The sequence below is a fragment of the Balearica regulorum genome, chromosome 1, assembly GCF_011004875.1.
Source record: "Balearica regulorum gibbericeps isolate bBalReg1 chromosome 1, bBalReg1.pri, whole genome shotgun sequence".
Classification (NCBI taxonomy): domain Eukaryota; kingdom Metazoa; phylum Chordata; class Aves; order Gruiformes; family Gruidae; genus Balearica; species Balearica regulorum.
Window position 1 is genome coordinate 217824264 of NC_046184.1, and position 16531 is coordinate 217840794.

At 67.8% G+C, this 16531-nt stretch overlaps 1 protein-coding gene across 2 annotated transcripts in view; it reads right to left on the bottom strand.

Annotated features, from left to right (window-relative positions):
* The window catches only part of PDE2A (phosphodiesterase 2A), a 60700-nt gene that overhangs the window by 11753 nt on the left and 32416 nt on the right, over positions 1-16531 (bottom strand). For both annotated transcript variants that reach the window (XM_075742669.1, XM_075742668.1), the window contains 2 exons: positions 1748-1837; positions 372-460 (listed from right to left, as the gene is read on the bottom strand). In XM_075742669.1, the coding sequence (XP_075598784.1) occupies positions 372-460; positions 1748-1837 (179 nt within the window). The remainder of the gene's footprint in view (positions 1-371; positions 461-1747; positions 1838-16531) is intronic.

Below are 16531 nucleotides of genomic sequence, written 5' to 3' on the forward strand. Positions count from 1 at the left end.
GAGGATGAGGATGGGGACAGGGATTGGGACGGGATGAAGACGGGGATGGGGACAGGCAGGGGTGGCTCATCCTCCCCACCGCTCCCAGCCGCAGGGCAGCGCTGCTGCTGTCTGTGGGGGGTCCCTGCTGCCCCGTGACCAGCTCGGGGGTCCCTGCCCCGTCACCCAGGCCCGGGCTCTGCCGCCGGGAGGGGCCACGGCGGAACGGCTGCGGTTTGGGGGCACGGCCCGGTGGGGGGAGCGGGGGAGAGGGGGCTGGGGGCGTGCAGCGGCCGTGGGAAACCTCACGCCCTCCGGGCGCACGCGTGTGCACGCGCACCCGCCGAGCCACACGCGTGTGCACACGTACGGGGGGGGGCGGCCGGGCTCACCTGAGCTTCCCCTCGGGCGGCAGCTCGTGGGGGGGGTCGTCGCAGATCAGCCGGGTTTCCCCGTCCAGCAGGTAGATGTAGACGTGCTCCTGCGGGGGAGAGCGGGCAGCGCTGCGGGACGGGGGGGGCGGAGGGACGGGGACACCCCCCCCACCCCATCGCCCCCATCCCACCGCCGGCTCGGCAGGCCCTGCACCCCCCAGCACCCCCCAGCCCCGCTCTGCGGGGACCGGCTGCGTGCCTCAGTTTCCCCAGGTGCACGGGGCTGAGCCGTGACGCCCCACGCGTAAGCACACGTGCAAAAACACGGGTACGCCCCCACACAGGCACACCCGGACACACCCACACATGTGCATGAACATGGGTACACACCCACACAGGTACATACACACCCACACATACACACGCACTGACACACGTCCATAAACCCACGTACACACGCACACATGTACACAAGCGCACACACGTAGCCACACGTGTATGTAAACACAGGCGCGCATCCACATACGTACATAAACACACGTACACACCCACACACGTACACACCCAGGCACTCAAGTGCACACACACGAACATGCACCTGCACACACACGCAGTTGTGCACATGCATGCGCACTCACCTGCACACTTACGCACACACACGCGCCATACACACCTGCACACGCATGCAGACCCGCACACGTGCTTGCGCACACACGCACGTGCGCCCCTGTGCACACTCACACCAGCGTGCACAGCGACACGCGCACACCCGCGCACGCGGACCTGCTCACACGTGCGTGCGCGCTCGCTCGCCCCCCCCCCCCTTTGCAGGCCCCAGCCCCATCGCCCAACGGCTCCCGTGGACCCCAGCCCTGAACTTGACCTTGTGGCCATGGCTGTGGCCCCCCATGGTATGGCGCTGGCACGACGCACCAGGGCCACCAGCACCACCAGGGCCACCAGCACCCTGGGGCCACCAACACCCTGGGGCTACCAGCACCACCAGGGCCACCAGCACCCTGGGGCCACCAGCACCACCAGGGCCACCAGCAGCACCAGGGCCACCAGCACCCTGGGGCCACCAGCACCCTGGGGCCACCAGCACCACCAGGGCTACCAGCACCACCAGGGCCACCAGCAGCACCAGGGCCACCAGCACCAGGGCCACCAGCACCCTGGGGCCACCAGCACCCTGCGCCCACCAGCACCCTGCGCCCACCAGCATCCCAGGGCCACCAGCAGCCCCCCAGGGTCACCACTAGCACCAGAGTCACCAGCACCCCTGGGGCACCACCAGCACCCACCCCCCAGCTCCCCAAGGCACAGCACCCTCCCGCCACCCCCCGGGGGGGGTATCCGGATGCGGATGGGGCCCCGTCCCGCCCCCCACGTACCACCCTGGGCAGCAGGGAGACGAGGGCATGGCGGAGGGCGTCCCGCAGGCAGGAGACGTCGATCACGGCCCCCAGGCTCAGCAGGGCGTCCTGGGGAGAGAGCAGAGCGGGCGGGGGGGTCACGGTGGCCCGAGGCCACGGCGAGGGGCACCGGGGAACCGGTCCCCCTCCGTCACGTCCCCAACGTCCCCATGGCACGGGGACGGGCGATGCCGGGTCCTCCTTCCCCCAGAGCGCCGGCCACCCCCCCGGGAGCAGCCTCCAGCCCACCCAGCTCCTTTTTGGGGCTAGAATGTGCCCTTTTGGTCAACGCCCGTCGTGGGGGAGCCGGGGGGTCCCCGAAAGGTGGGAGAGGCTTCGACAGCAGAGGGTGGGGGTGCACTGGGCTCAGCCTGCCGGCATACTGGGAGCACTGGGCTGGGGACCCGGTCCCCAGGGAGCCGAGTTTGCAGGGAGGTGGCCCTAAAGCCACGCTTGGGTACGCACGGCCCCGCACTAGCCACGCCGACGTCTGTACGAGCCACGCCGATGTCTGTAGGAGCCACGCCGGTGCCTGCATTAGCCACACCAGCTCCTGCACCAGCCGTGCCAGAGCCTGTGCCAGCACTAGCCACACCAGTGCCTGCACTAGCCATATCAACACCTGCGCTAGCCATGCCACTGCCTGCACTAGCCACACCAGTGCCTGCAGTAGCCAGGTCAATGCCTGCACTAGCCACACCACCCCCAGTGCTAGCCATGCCAATGCCTGCACTAGCCATGTCAATGGTTATACTAGCCAGGTCAATGGTTATACTAGCCAGGTCAATGCCTGCACTAGCCATGTCAACACCTGCACTAGCCATGTCACTGCCAGCACTAGCCACACCAGTGCCTGCACTAGCCACATCAGTGCCTGCAGTAGCCAGGTCAATGCCTGCACTAGCCACACCACCCCCAGTGCTAGCCATGCCAATGCCTGCACTAGCCATGTCAATGGTTATACTAGCCAGGTCAATGCCTGCACTAGCCACACCACCCCCAGTGCTAGCCATGCCAATGCCTGCACTAGCCATGTCAATGGTTATACTAGCCATGTCAATGGTTATACTAGCCAGGTCAATGCCTGCTCCTGCCAGACACCCGAGGGCCCGTCCCCTGCCAGCACCATCAGTCACCCGCGGGGAAGAGAAACGGGGCGAGGAGCTGGGTGACACGAATCGCGGGCGCTGACAGCTCGGCTGAGGATTATCGACCCCGCGGAGGGACCGGGCTGTTGGGATGGACCCACGGAAAAGCTGGGGGGCACAGGGGGCTCCGTGGTGCGACACCCCCCCCCGGCTCCGTTCCTGCCTCCGGGCCCCGTCCGGGGCAGCGGGATAAGGACGCTGCTGGCACAGGCGGAGGGGGAGGCTCCAAGTCGGGCACCAGCTCCCGGCGCCGGCTTTGCTCTTCCTTCGCTCCCAGTTTTGCCGGTGGCTCCAGGCTCCATCCCCGGCCACGCCGACAACCGGCCCCGGTGCCACCGCGGGGTCCCTCCGGGGACCGTCCCCAACCCCTCACCCCAGGGACCCCTTGCCGGGACCGTGCCACCCGCCCGCCCTGGGAGCATCCTCGGCACCGGGGCTGGATCCCGGTGGCTGGTGGGAGCGTGGCCAGCGGCGGCGAGGGCGCTTCCGGCTGAAGACATCGGCGCTGGCTGTTATTCCAACAGGGCTGCATCTCCAGTCACCTACTCACACTGGAGACACATGCACTGTAGAATACAGCCAGGCCTCGGCCGGGTGGCCGTCCTGCCGTCCCTCTGTCCCTCCGCGGTGGCTCAGCATCCCCGCCGTGTGCCGGGGGAGACGGGGCAGAGCCCGAGCGGGACCCCCGGGGCGGCTCGGAGCGTCAGACGCCGGCGGCACGCTCGGTGCGGGAACGGACAGGTGGCAGCTGGATGCGGGCGATGGCTTTACTGGGGCTGGGAATCCGGGTCCGTCCCCGGAGAGGGTGGAAAAAGCTGCAGGAGCTAAAAAAACCCCTCGTCTCTGAGATGGGGAGAGAGCGCTGGAGGCGGGCGGGAGTGTTTGCTGCACGGGGAGGAGGCGGAGGAGCGAGGCTGGCCTGGGAAGGGCATCCCGCTCATCCCGCTCATCCCACTGGTCCCACTCATCCCATTGGTCCCACTGATCCCACTGGTCCCACTGGTCCCACTGGTCCATTCATCCCACTGATCCCACTGATCCCACTCATCCCACTGGTCCCACTGATACCACTGGTCCCACTCATCCCACTGGTCCCACTCATCCCACTGGTCCCACTGGTCCCACTCATCCCACTGGTCCCACTCATCCCACTGATTCCACTGGTCCCACTCATCCCACTGATTCCACTGGTCCCACTCATCCCACTGGTCCCGCTCATCCCACTGGTCCCACTGGTCCCACTGATCCCGCTCATCCCACTGGTCCCACTGATTCCACTGGTCCCACTCATCCTACTGGTCCCACTCATCCTGCTCATCCCACTGGTCCCACTGGTCCCACTGGTCCCACTCATCCCACTGGTCCCACTCATCCCACTGGTCCCACCGGTCCCACTTGTCCCACCGATCCCACTGGTCCCACTGGTCTCACTGGTCCCACTGGTCCCGCTCCCAGCCCGGAGCGGGAGGTTATTCCAGACGCCCCCTCGCCCCGTGTTGCTCAGCCCTGGGGATGCTGCGGAGCCGCGGCCGGGGCTCTGCACCCTTTTGCTGCCAAGGATGCGGCCCTGCCCCGTGACGGGCAAGGAGCCAGCGCGCGGCCGGGGCCACCACCCCGGCCACATCCCTTTTATTGCCATAAATAGCATTTCCCGATGGCCTCGGGCCGGGCCGATCCTGCCGCAGGCTCAGCCCGGCTGGGGCCCCGCTGTCAGCTCTGTTTATCGCCTTTATTTAATGACCCCACTCGGGAGCTGAAGCAGCGAGTCCCTGCGGGCGCCCGGGGCGCTGGGAGAGCTCGGAGCCACGCAAGGCACCGGGGGGGTGGGGGGGGCACAGGTTTCCCCGTATCCCCCCGCCCCAATTCCTCCTCCCGATGGGGAAGGGGTCTCCCCGGCAGCGGGATGCCGTGATGCTCCGGGTCCCTGCCTTTGCCGGGGAGGTGATGAGCGTGCTGGGGCCGTCAGGAGAACTGGGGGGGGGGCACAGATGGGGTGGGGGGTGTCCCCACCGCCAGCATCTCGGGGTGACCCGGTGCAGGCAGGCTGCCTGTTCCTGCGACGTGGGCAGCCTCTGCCCGCGCGTGCGCCCCCCCCCCCCCCCAGCAGCCGTGCACAGGGAGGGGGTTATCCCTGCTCCGGATGGGTCCCCACTGCAGGCAGCGTGCAGGCAGCGTGCAGGCAGCGTGCATCTTTCCCCAGAGAGCAGCGGGATGGGGGGGCAGGATCCATCCCCCACACCCCCAAACCAGGCAGGGAGCACCCCCAAGTGCCAGCGGCACCGGCACGCTCGCAGCCCGGGATCCAGCCTGCACCCCCGCCAGGGAGCTAATTAAGGGGCTAATTAGCCCCCCAAAGCCGGGAACTTGCACAGCGAGCCAAGCTTGCTTCGCCGGCCCCTGGGACACTGCGCTTGGCAGCGAGGGGACGGGGCCCCCCGTGTCTCGCTCCCGGCACTCCGCACCGCGAGCCCCATCCAGGAGACGGAGCCATCGGTCGCCGCAGCCCTGTCACCGGGGATGTCACCGGGGATGTCTCTGGGGATGTCACCGGGGATGTCACTGGGGATGTCACCGGGGATGTCACCGGGGATGTCACCGGGAGCCACCGAGCTGGGCTCACCGCAGCCCCGGACCTGCATCCATCGGGGCAGGGGACCGAAACACTCCCCGGAGAGGCTGCCCCATCCGCCGCTGCCAGAGCCTGCTCTGCACCCCAGAGCAACAGTAACGCTGCCGGGGGGCGCGGGGGGTTAATTCACTGCAACCAGGTGGGGGGGAAACGTGGAGCGATTGTATTGCCCAGCTGTCAGAGCAGCGGCTGACACCCCCATCCCGAGGGCTCCGTGCCGAGCAGCTCCACTGGGAGATGCTGCCTGGAAATGGGATGGCAAGAGACGGGCGTTGGGGGGGATTTGGGGCTGGACCCGAGGGCAAAGTGCAGGCAGGGTGCAGGCAGCAGCTCCTGGTACCGGGGGGCAGGGGGCACAGCACGGTGCTGGGCATCACCCACAGCCCCAGGAGCTGAGGATGCAGAGCAGGCTAGAGGGGAGCAGCACCCTGTCCCTGTCCCCATCCCTGTCCCTGTCCCCATCCCTGTCCCCATCCCTGTCCCCCTCCCTGTCCCCATCCCTGTCCCTGTCCCCATCCTTGTCCCCATCCCCATCCCCATCCCCGTCCCTGTCCCTGTCCCCATCCCCATCCCCGTCCCCGTTCCCGTCCCCATCCCTGTCCCTGTCCCCATCCTTGTCCCCATCCCCATCCCCATCCCCATCCCTGTCCCTGTCCCCATCCCCATCCCCATCCCCGTTCCCGTCCCCATCCCCCCGTGGGACCATCAACCTGGGACCGGTGTCACCTTTGCCCTGCCCCGGGAGGATGGGGACGCTGGTCTTGCCCAGCCAGGCACCAAACCGACCGGCTGCCACGTGCCATCGCCAGCCCCCCGGGTGCCCCACGGGACCGCGGTGCCGGCGGGGATTGTGCCGGCTCCCGCTCGGCTGGCACGCCAGCATCTCCCGGCACGGCGCAATGCCGGAGCCATATCTGCCTCAATATTTCCCGCTGGAGCCACCGGGTGATTAATGAAGCCATTCATCTCATTAGAGTAAGCAATTTGTCTTTGCTCCGACACGAGCCAGGGCTCAGCGCGGCCCCACGCGGCACAAACCCCCACGGCTTTGGCAAAGCCAAACCTCACCGGGGCCCAGCCGGCCGGAGCGGGGGCTGCTCTCCTCCCCGTGGAAAACGGCACCTTTTCATTTTCCCCCTATTTCCCCCCCCCCCCCCACTTTCTTCCTTTCAGAGAGTGGCGGCACCATCCCGTACCCAGCCACGCGAGGGTGGGGACCCCCGGCACGGCCCCCCGACTCGTCCCAGCCCCCCCCCAGGCTCCGACAGACCCTGCTGGGATGGAGAAACACCTTTTCCAGCGGAGGGAATTCACCGGCGGCAAAAACCCGGCTTTTTTGCGGGGAGGGATGGCCACGCGCTGGGTGGGGATTTCTGGGACAGATCTGTCCCCCTGCTCATCCCCCCCGGCCCCCCCCGGCCTCTCTGGATGTTTATGGAATAGAGAAATCCCATCCTGGCCGGCTTCCTCCCCAGAAAGGCTCCTCTCAGGCCTGCCACGGGGAGGGAGAGGGACCGGGGGTGGCCCGCATCCCCCCGCCAGCACCCGCGCTCGCCGGCTCTGCCTGCGCCCGTCACCCCGGCCTCGCTCCTGGGTGAGGGATGGCGACGGATTTTCCCCCGTGGGGAAGCTCGGGGTGATGTTCCCCTGCCCAGACCCCTCCCCCAGGGTGAGGGGGAGCCCCCCCGGAGCGGGCAGAGGGCGGGAGCCAGTGCAGCGAGGTACCCACTGGGATGCTCAGCACCCTCGGGGGTACCAAGGGGGAAACTGAGGCACAGAAAGTGAGGCAGCGATACCCCGAGGGACGCGGAGCCGGGCTGCAGGGCCCCCACCCTGCCTTGCAAGGGCAGCCGGCGCTGGGTGACCTGCCCGGCTCCCAGGCTGAGGACAGGGGTCCTGGGTGGGTGGGTGAAGGGGGCGGGGGGGGGGGGGGGACAGATCTGGATGCTGTCATGGCTGCAGGAGCACCCATGGGTGCTGGCTCCAGGGGGGGATGCTGGCGTCGGCCCAGGTTTCAGCAGCGGGCTCTTGCCGCGTCCTTCGCCGTGCCACCCCCGCGGGGCCAGCAGCCCCTGCTCGCTGCGGGGCCGAGGAACCTCGAGGAAATGAATCATCTCCCAGCCCAGTTTTGCCGTAAAAACGGCAAGTAAATTATTTGACCGACACGACCCTTGGAGCTCAGAGGCGTCCGTCTCCCTCCCCGTGAGCCCTTGGAGCTCGGCTCCCGCCCCTCCCGTGGGACTTTATCCACCTGGGAACGCGAGGGAAATGATCCCAATTAATTCTGTAAGTGGATTAGTGCGTTAGCCCCTGCGTGAGCGATCGCCTTCGGGATGAAGCCGGACATTGCTTCGTCTGGACGACTTCACTCCCCGAGCTGGGGAACCCAAATCAAATTAGAGCATCCGAGATGCTGAGTACGCACATCTCCGTGCCCGCGGGCATCGCACCCCCGCCCCCGGTACCCGCGTCCCACGAGAACCATCCCCACCCACGGGCCGACGGGTTTGCCGGGGTGCAAAGGGATGGGGATGCCTGAGAGCGCATCTTGCCGGGTGTTTGGAGGCGTCAGGGACCGAGCAGCATCTCCCAGACCCCGCTGCCGGTCGGGGCATCCCCTGCAGAGCGGAGCCTTCGGCGGGGAGGATGAGCACGGCTCCCTGCCTGGGCTGGGCAGGGCTCCTGCCCGCTGCCAGAGGAGGTGGTCGCCGAGGTGGTCGCCCCGTGGTGGTCCCGCAGAGCCAGAGACGCAGCTCCCTCCCTTCCTCCGTGGGTTCATCCCGTCGGATACATTTTTAGCTCGCGCTGGCTCGGCCGCAGCCGCCAGCCTCTGGATCTCGTTACGCTCTCCCGTCTGACAGGCAAAAAGCAAATCACATTTGTATTCCTGCCGCCGCTCGCTGCCAGCCGGGAGGCAGCCTGCTCCGCCGGCGCAGCCCTTCGCCGCTCCCCGTGTCCCCAGCCTGGGGACACCCGGGTGCGTGGGTCACCCTCCCTGGCCAGGGCAGCCCCAAGGGGCTCCCTGCCTGCTCCCAAACCTGCAGGCAGGGACACCCAGATCCTCTCCCGTGCCACAGCTCTGGCTCTCCCCATCACTTTCCCTTTCCTAGGGCGCTTTCTCTCCTCCCGCCTCCTCTTTGCAGAGGCAGACGCTGGTCCAGGACCCCCTTCTGCCCCCCCCCCCCCCCATCGCACCCAGGGTTGTCTCCCAGGGCACGGGGACAGACGTCCCTGCCTTTGCCACCTCTCCGGTGCACGGCAGCAGGGTGACGCCACCACGCTCACACCCCGGGATCCCAGGGGAGCAGCCGAGCCACCCCCCCCCCCCCCCCCCCCCCCAGGACCCCCAATCCGAGCCCCAGCAGCCAGCGGCTGCAAGCAAACACCCAGCCCCGGCGCCCGCGCCGCCCTGCCCAAGCATTTGCCGAGCAATCTGGCGGTGTTAAAAATATCCCCGAGCCGTGATTCATCCTCCTCTCCCGCCTCCCCCTCGCCTCCGGCAATGCTGAGCCCCCCAGCCCCGCTCCCCTCCCCGGGGGGCTGCTCCCCACCGCCCCCCCGACTGCAAGGCCTCGTGCTCCGGCCGCCGCGGTTAAATATAGCCGAGCTGCGGCTGTGTGTTAGCAACGCGGAGCTGACAACAAGCAGGCAGGGCCAGGCAGGAGCCTCGCTGCAGGCAGAGAGCATCGCCAGGCTAAAACACCGCGGTGCAAATGGGGAAACTGAGGCACGGAGCAGGGAAGCGACTCCTGAAGGCAGCAGGTCCCACCGTCAGCAGGAGTTTTGTTATGGCCAGCTCTGCCGTGGGCTGAGTGACGCTGCTGAGGTCCCCGTCACCGCGTCCCCGTCCCCGCACTGCTCCGGGAGCCTTCCCCCCAGCGCCACAGTTCCCCGTCGGGGTGGGGATATGGAGGCAGCACCCCCGGTACACCACCCCCCCCCCACCACCCAGCAGCATCCCTGGGGTAAGCGCTCCCCGGGGGCAGCGCAGGATGGAGGGATGGAGCGGCGGGCGGCCAGAGCGGAGAGCCAGCAGCCCTGCCCAACCCTGCCCGGGAAGACATCTATCGCCTCCGAGCCTGCCCAGCCCGGATTAGAGCACTGCTTTCGGTCCCAAATTACATTGCTTTAATCTAATCAGGCAGCAACAACCTGTAACCCGAGGTAGCTCCTTAATTACCTCATCTTTTATAGGGGGATAATGAGCGCAAACGGGAAGGAAACACTTCTGGGATATCTCTTGCCTCCCCACGGTCATTTTGCCCGGGGTCCTGCTGCAGCGGACAGATGAGGAGCTGGGCCCCGCGGGCAGGGGCTGGAGGGCAGCGGTCCGGCACGGAGCCCCCCCGGCACCCGGCGATGCTGGGCTGAGGTTTCGAGGATGCAAACCTGCGGGATCAGCCACCCAAAACCAGCACGCTAGGAGCCCCGAGCGCCCACGCCTGCCTCAGTTTCCCCAACCGTGCGGGGTGGCAGCCGTGCAGGACCATCTCGGGGCGGCACTGGGGTCGGGTCCGGATGGGAAGGGTTGTGCTGAACCCAGCATCGACCCCGGAGCTCAGCGCATCCCTCCGCCCCATCCTTCTCGCCCGCGCACCGGCCTTGCTTGAGCCTGCCGCGCTTAACTGCAGCCTTAACCGCCCCCCAACAGGCACGAAGAGCTGCCTGACCGCACCAGCGTGAGCTCTTTGCTTCTGCTTAAATAGCACTTGAAAAGTCATTTCGGGTGCTCTCGGTCTATTAGTGAGTCCCAGCTGACGAGGCTGCAATATAATCACAGTCGAGCCTGGCGGAGAGCGGCGGCTGGCACGGCATCGTCCCGCCAGGCGCACGGCGGGCAGCCGGGCTTGCGAGCCGCAGCGGGGAACGCGGGGTGGTCTGCACGGGGTGGTCTGCCCGGGGTGGTCTGCGTGGGGTGGTCTGCGTGGGGTGGTCTGAGCGGGGTGGTCTGCGTGGGGTGGTCTGTGTGGGGTGGTCTGAGCGGGGTGGTCTGCACGGGGTGGTCTGCGTGGGGTGGTCTGTGTGGGGTGGTCTGCGCGGGGTGGTCTGTGTGGGGTGGTCTGAGCGGGGTGGTCTGCACAGGGTGGTCTGAGCGGGGTGGTCTGTGTGGGGTGGTCTGCGTGGGGTGGTCTGTGTGGGGTGGTCTGCGTGGGGTGGTCTGTGTGGGGTGGTCTGTGTGGGGTGGTCTGCGCGGGGTGGTCTGCGTGGGGTGGTCTGTGTGGGGTGGTCTGCGTGGGGTGGTCTGCGTGGGGTGGTCTGTGTGGGGTGGTCTGCGTGGGGTGGTCTGTGTGGGGTGGTCTGCCCGGGGTGGTCTGTGTGGGGTGGTCTGTGTGGGGTGGTCTGCGCCGGGTGGTCTGCGTGGGGTGGTCTGTGTGGGGTGGTCTGTGTGGGGTGGTCTGCCCAGGGTGGTCTGCGTGGGGTGGTCTGTGTGGGGTGGTCTGCACAGACCGTTTGCACGGGGCCGTTTGCGTGAGGCGGTTTGCACGGAGCATTTGCACGAGCCGTTTGCACGGGGCGGTTTGCACAAGCCATTTGCACAGGGCCATTTGCACCGACCATTTGCAAAGGCAGTTTGCACAGGTCATTTATTCGCACGAGGCAGTTTGCACGGGGCACTGGCAACAGGCCATTTGCACAGGGTGATTTGCACAGGCCGTTTGCACGGGGCATCCACCCATTCGCACGGGGCGTCCGCCCATTCGCACGGGGCATTCGCACAGGCCGTTTGCACGGGCCTTTTGCACGCTCCTGCCTGCAGCCATTTGCACGGGGCCGCTTGCACAGACCGGGACCGGGTGGACCGACGCTCCCCGAGGACACCGCAGTCTCCGAGTGGAGATTTTTTTTACTTTTACAAGCAAACTCTCCAAGCTCCGCCATCGCCCCAGCCCTTCAGGGATGCTCCCCGGGTTGTCCCCCCGCATCCCGGCCTCTCCTCCCGGGGCCGATGGAACGGGGCCGGGGTCAAGGTCGCTTCCTGTTGATGTCCCTTTGTTGGGCAGGACAAACGGCCGGACCGTGGCCGTCGTCCTCAAGGATTTCCCGTCCCCAAGAACATCGCGGCCTTCTTGGAACAGCGTTCCCAGCCGGGCTGGCCAAACGCTTTGCCGCTAATTAGTTGCTGATAAGAGCGGAGCTGGAAAGGGCCGGGGGTCTCTCCCGCCGGGAAGGGAAGGAAGGAAGGAAGGAAGTTGTTAGGTGGGTGGGAAATGAATGGCGAGGAGCAGATAAATGGCTGCTCAGCCAGCCCTGCCCACCCGTGGGGACCCCTGCACCCCAGGGACCACCGGTTCCCCTGCCCGCGGCCCCCCCCGGGGAGCTCCCGTGCACCCTGCGGCCAGGGCAGGGCAGGGCGGCTGCTGCCTGCACCGCTGCCTGCACCGCTGCCTGCACCCTGCTCAGCCTGCTGTCTCCTGCCCCTAACCCATGTCCTGTGACGGGGAGGGGGACACGGACCCCCCCTCAGCCCACCATCTCCTGCCCCCAGTTTTGGGGGTGCAGGGTCACCGCAATGACACCCCGGCGTCCCCGGGAAGGGACGGGACCCGGCTGCCCTCGTGTTCCCAGCGCGGAGCCGCCCGCCCCCCAGGGCTGCGGTGCCGATAAATAACGTGCCGGAGGATGGGGGCAGGTGGGGACGGGGGGACAACGGGCCGGCTGTGGGGTACACGGGGCCAGGGGGGTGCCCGGACCCGCGGTGGGTGGGGGGGAGGATCACATGGATGGGATGGGGGTGCAGCTGGGGTTATCCTGCAAACTCAGGGCAGAAAACGGTCCTGGGCCAGCATCCGTTTGGATCACCGGCCGCATCCCGGCAAGCGATGCCAGCCCCTGCCCGGGCTCGGGGGCCATCGGGGCAGAAAGAGGACGAAGCCACGCCGGTCCCTAAAACCCTCCTCTCGTACACGGGCACCGCACGCCCTCCCTGTGCCGCAGCCCTGGAGCCCTCTCCATCCTCCCGAGGCAGCCGCAGGGAAACTGCTCCATCATTCAGAGCATCCCTGGTACCCGGCCGCCTTCATCCCGAGGGACGCGGATATTTACAGCACCCGCCGTGCCCACCCTGGCACCCAGCTCCCGGGGGCGACCGGTATCGAGCCTTCGGTGCTGGCACCGGCGGCAGAGCCAGGCGCGGGGCTGAGCATCGCTGCCGCAGGGCCCCGGCTGCGGGCAGTGCCGGGGGCGGAGGGGGGGCTGGCACCACGCACATCCCCGGGACGTGGCGTTCCTGCAAGGCTTTCCCTGGCACATGGTCCCCTTCCTGTCCCCGCCGGCCACCAGCACCTCCCGGCTGGGTTTTAAGGACTTTCCTAGATGTTTTCTGGTGGATCAGCCGTGCCGAAGCTCCCCTGGCCTGGCTCTGCGGGGGAGCACCGGGGCAAAGCCGCCTCCCCAGGCGCTCCAGGGATGCGGCCGGAGAGGGGCTGGGGGGGGACAGGGACAGGTGGGTCCCATGGGGGGGGACTTGGAGCGGTGGGATGGGAAGGGGAGACGCAGCATTCCCGCATCCCCTCCCGGCGCGGCCGGCGCTAATGGGATCTGCGCGGTGATTAGGGAGTTCATTTATCAACCTCTGATGGGATCTGGGAAAATTGAATTCCCGGCCATCTGCAGCTGGGGAGGAATTCAATCTGGGGCAGCGCTTCGGAGCAGGGCCCGGGCAGCCGGGGGCTGGCACAGCCGCCTCCTCGGGGCGGGGGGGGTTGCGCTATATGCACGGGGACCTTCTATTTTCCATCTATAAGAAGGTTTGGTTACGGGCTCCAGCTCTCAGCCACTGTGGAGGGGTGTGGGAATCACGGGGGTCTCCCTATTCAGCTGGGGAAACTGAGGCACGGCCAGTGGGAGCCCACAGCCAGTGGCTCCCCACGCGGGAAGGTTTACGCACTGGTATTTAACGGATCAGCACCCAGCTGGGGGTCCAGTCTCCAACCCCCTTGTCTATGGCCGGTCCCAAAGCCATGCCCAGGCCACCCAAAGGTGCCAGGCACCACGCGCCCACCGGAGCCACGGGCACCATCCTGCCCGGTGCGCGGGTGGCAGAGGGACGCGCCTGTGGGGACCTGCCCCAGCCAAAAAGCGGAGAGAAAATCCCCGCTCTGGCTGACACACAGCTGCCAGGGAGGATTTGCTTCTGCGTTTGGCAGCATCCCGACGGAGCCGGGCTGGGAGCAGCAATCCCTTCTCCTGCGCCAAGAACGGGGAGTCTCAGGAACCAGCCCTGCTCCCCATCTGCTGCTCTCCGCATCCCCCAGCACCTCCCTCCCCACGCGTCCTCCTCGGGGCAGGTCCCCAGCGTCCTCTCCCCCACGTCCACGGGGCAGCCGGGACAGGGATGTGACCGGCTCCGGCTGCAAAGATCCAGCAGCTCCAGATCCCAGCCCGGTCCCCAGGTCCACGGACCCACCTCTGCGAGGGTCACCCCAGAGTTGGCTCCTTGGGTGGGGGGGAGCTCAGCCGAGACCCAGGTTCAGGCCTCCCCAGTAACACCCCGACCACCACGTCAGCATGGGGTGGACGAGAAGACCCCGCTGAATTCACCCCTCTGCCCCCCGCACTGCCAGGGATGCCATCGTCCCCTCAGCGAGCCCCCCGGGCACCCGAGCCGCCCCCCCAGATCCTGGCCTTGCAGGCAGCGGGGCTCCGCTGCCCGACCACAGGCAGGGGATCTCTGCCATCACCTCCCCGAAAAATGTCTCAGCTCGGCTCCAAAAGCCAAGGTCGGCCGCGGTGCTCGTCGTGGCTGGGAGGACGATGCTGCGACGCCGGACCCGGCGTGAGAAATTCCTCCCCGCTGGCAAACAGCAAAAGTCAACCCCCCCCCCCCCCCATGCCAGCTGCTCCCGACCCGACTCCGCATCTATCGGTGCCGATTCCTGCCCGCGGTGCAGCAGGAGCACCCGCACCCCGACTCCTCCATCCCTGGGGTGCAGCAGGAGCACCCACACCCCGGCTCCCTCCTTCCTGGGGTGCAGCAGCAGCACCCACACCCCGACTCCTCCATTCCTGGGGTGCAGCAGCACCCGCATCCCGGCTCCTCCATCCCTGGGGTGCAGCAGGAGCACCCACACCTCAGCTCCCTCCATCCCTGGGGTGCAGCAGCAGCACCCACACCCCGACTCCTCCATCCCTGGGGTGCAGCAGCAGCACCCACACCCCCGCCAGGCTCCGGGCTCGCGGTGCAGCCCCCCCGGGTGACACAGGGCTGTGCCACCATGGCAGGGCCATTTCTGCACCCCAGCCCGATTTCCCCGTGCCTGGAGGCAGCCACAAGCCCAGTGTGATGCCATGGGGTACAAGAGGGCCAAGACCCCCAGGCTGAACCCCACAGCCCCCCAAAAAGCCGTGCCAGGACACACGCAATGCCAGCACGGACTGATCCTGCACCCGCGAGCAGTCGCTCCTTGGAGCAGCCGCGCAGAAAGAGCTTTTGCCGGCGGGGATCCCCAGGCCGGGGACCCTCGGGATGTTCCCACCCACCCCGGTTTGGGGGTCCCGCTCTGCCCCCCGGCCCTGCGCCTCAGTGGGGTGGGGGAGGAAGCCGGCCCTGCTCCACCTCATGGAAAGAAGCGCCCCTGCCGCATTGTGCGCCGCGGCCCTTTCCTCCCCTTTATTGCCCTGCTGATGTGTTTGTGTCCGCCGGAGGAAACGCCGGCAGCGCCGGGACAAACGCCCGCACACGCGTGTCCCCGCACCGCCCTCGACGGGTCCCCCGCCCCGCACGCCTGGCTGACCCACGCATGGGGAAACTGAGGCAGGGACAGCCCCACGCCGCCAGCCGAGGCGCCCCGAGCTCTGGCACCTCGGCAAAGGCATCCCCCGGGGTAGGACGGGGAGCGGGGGGACGCAGCGCCCGAGCGCGTGTCCCCCCCCAGCCCCTGGGTGCAGCGTGGTGTGTGTCCCCCCCCCAGCTCCTTCCTGCTTAGCCAGGCTGCGAACACGTATCAATTAGGGTTTGATTCATGGGCCCGTCAGCGGGTAATTGCATTGGGGCCGGCGGCTGGGAGGGAGAGGAGGCGCAGACATCTTCAGCCTCACCCCACAGCGGGGGGGGGGGGGGGGCTGGGGGGCAATAGACCCCCAATCCGTATATACCCCCCCCCCCCCCCGCCCAGGCTTGGGGATGGGGGTCCCAAACGCAGCCAGCACCCAGGGCACCGCCGGGGGCCTGGACCATTTTGGGGGGGCATGAGCTGTTCCTCGCCCACCCCGGGCTGGCGTGTGCTGGACCGGGGAGCCCGGCAGGATTTGTCCCCCACCACCCATCCCTCGCACGTCCCCGGTCACGTCCCTTTGCCCCGTGCCGCTGTGGCCTCGCACGGCCGGAGGGGTGGCTCTGCGCCATCACGCGTCCCCCTCCTCCTCCTCGGTGCCACCCCAGCAGCCCCAGCCCAGGCTGGTGGTCTGGGTTAACCCCCCCCTCCCCCCGGATCTGGGTGGCTTTTGCTCCCCCAAACTGCGGTTTGTGGCTCCCTTCCAGGTCCCCCCACACCTCTGGGTGCCCTTGGGGGGCTGCAGCTGGGGCTGGGTGCCCACCCAGCTGTGAGCACCCTCCTGGGACAGGGTTGGGTGCTGGGGGTCTGGGACCGAGAGGGGTCGCAGGGACCCCCGCACCGCAGAGAGGCCCCCTTGTCCTGGCCAGAAAGGAGTCACACGTCCTGCCCCAGTGCCGGGTGACAGCTCTGACGTCCCCAAGCTTCACCCTGCTCCTCCCGGGGGGTGGCTCAGCGCACCCCATGGTGAGCACCGGCCCCCATCGGGCACGGGCCAGCCCAGCTCAGCTCCTTTCCCTCCGTCAGCAGCTTTCGGCTGTTTCCCGGAGAGCGTTTCCTTCCCTTCACTTCCCAGCCCAAAGCCCCGGGTCCCTGCCTCGCTCCGGCCTTGAACCCGGAGCCACCGGAGCCACCGGAGCCGCTGCCCAGCCCGAGCCCCCCCGGAGTGGGGCAGAGGGGCCGTGCCACCGGCCAGCCCCGGGCACACGAGGGG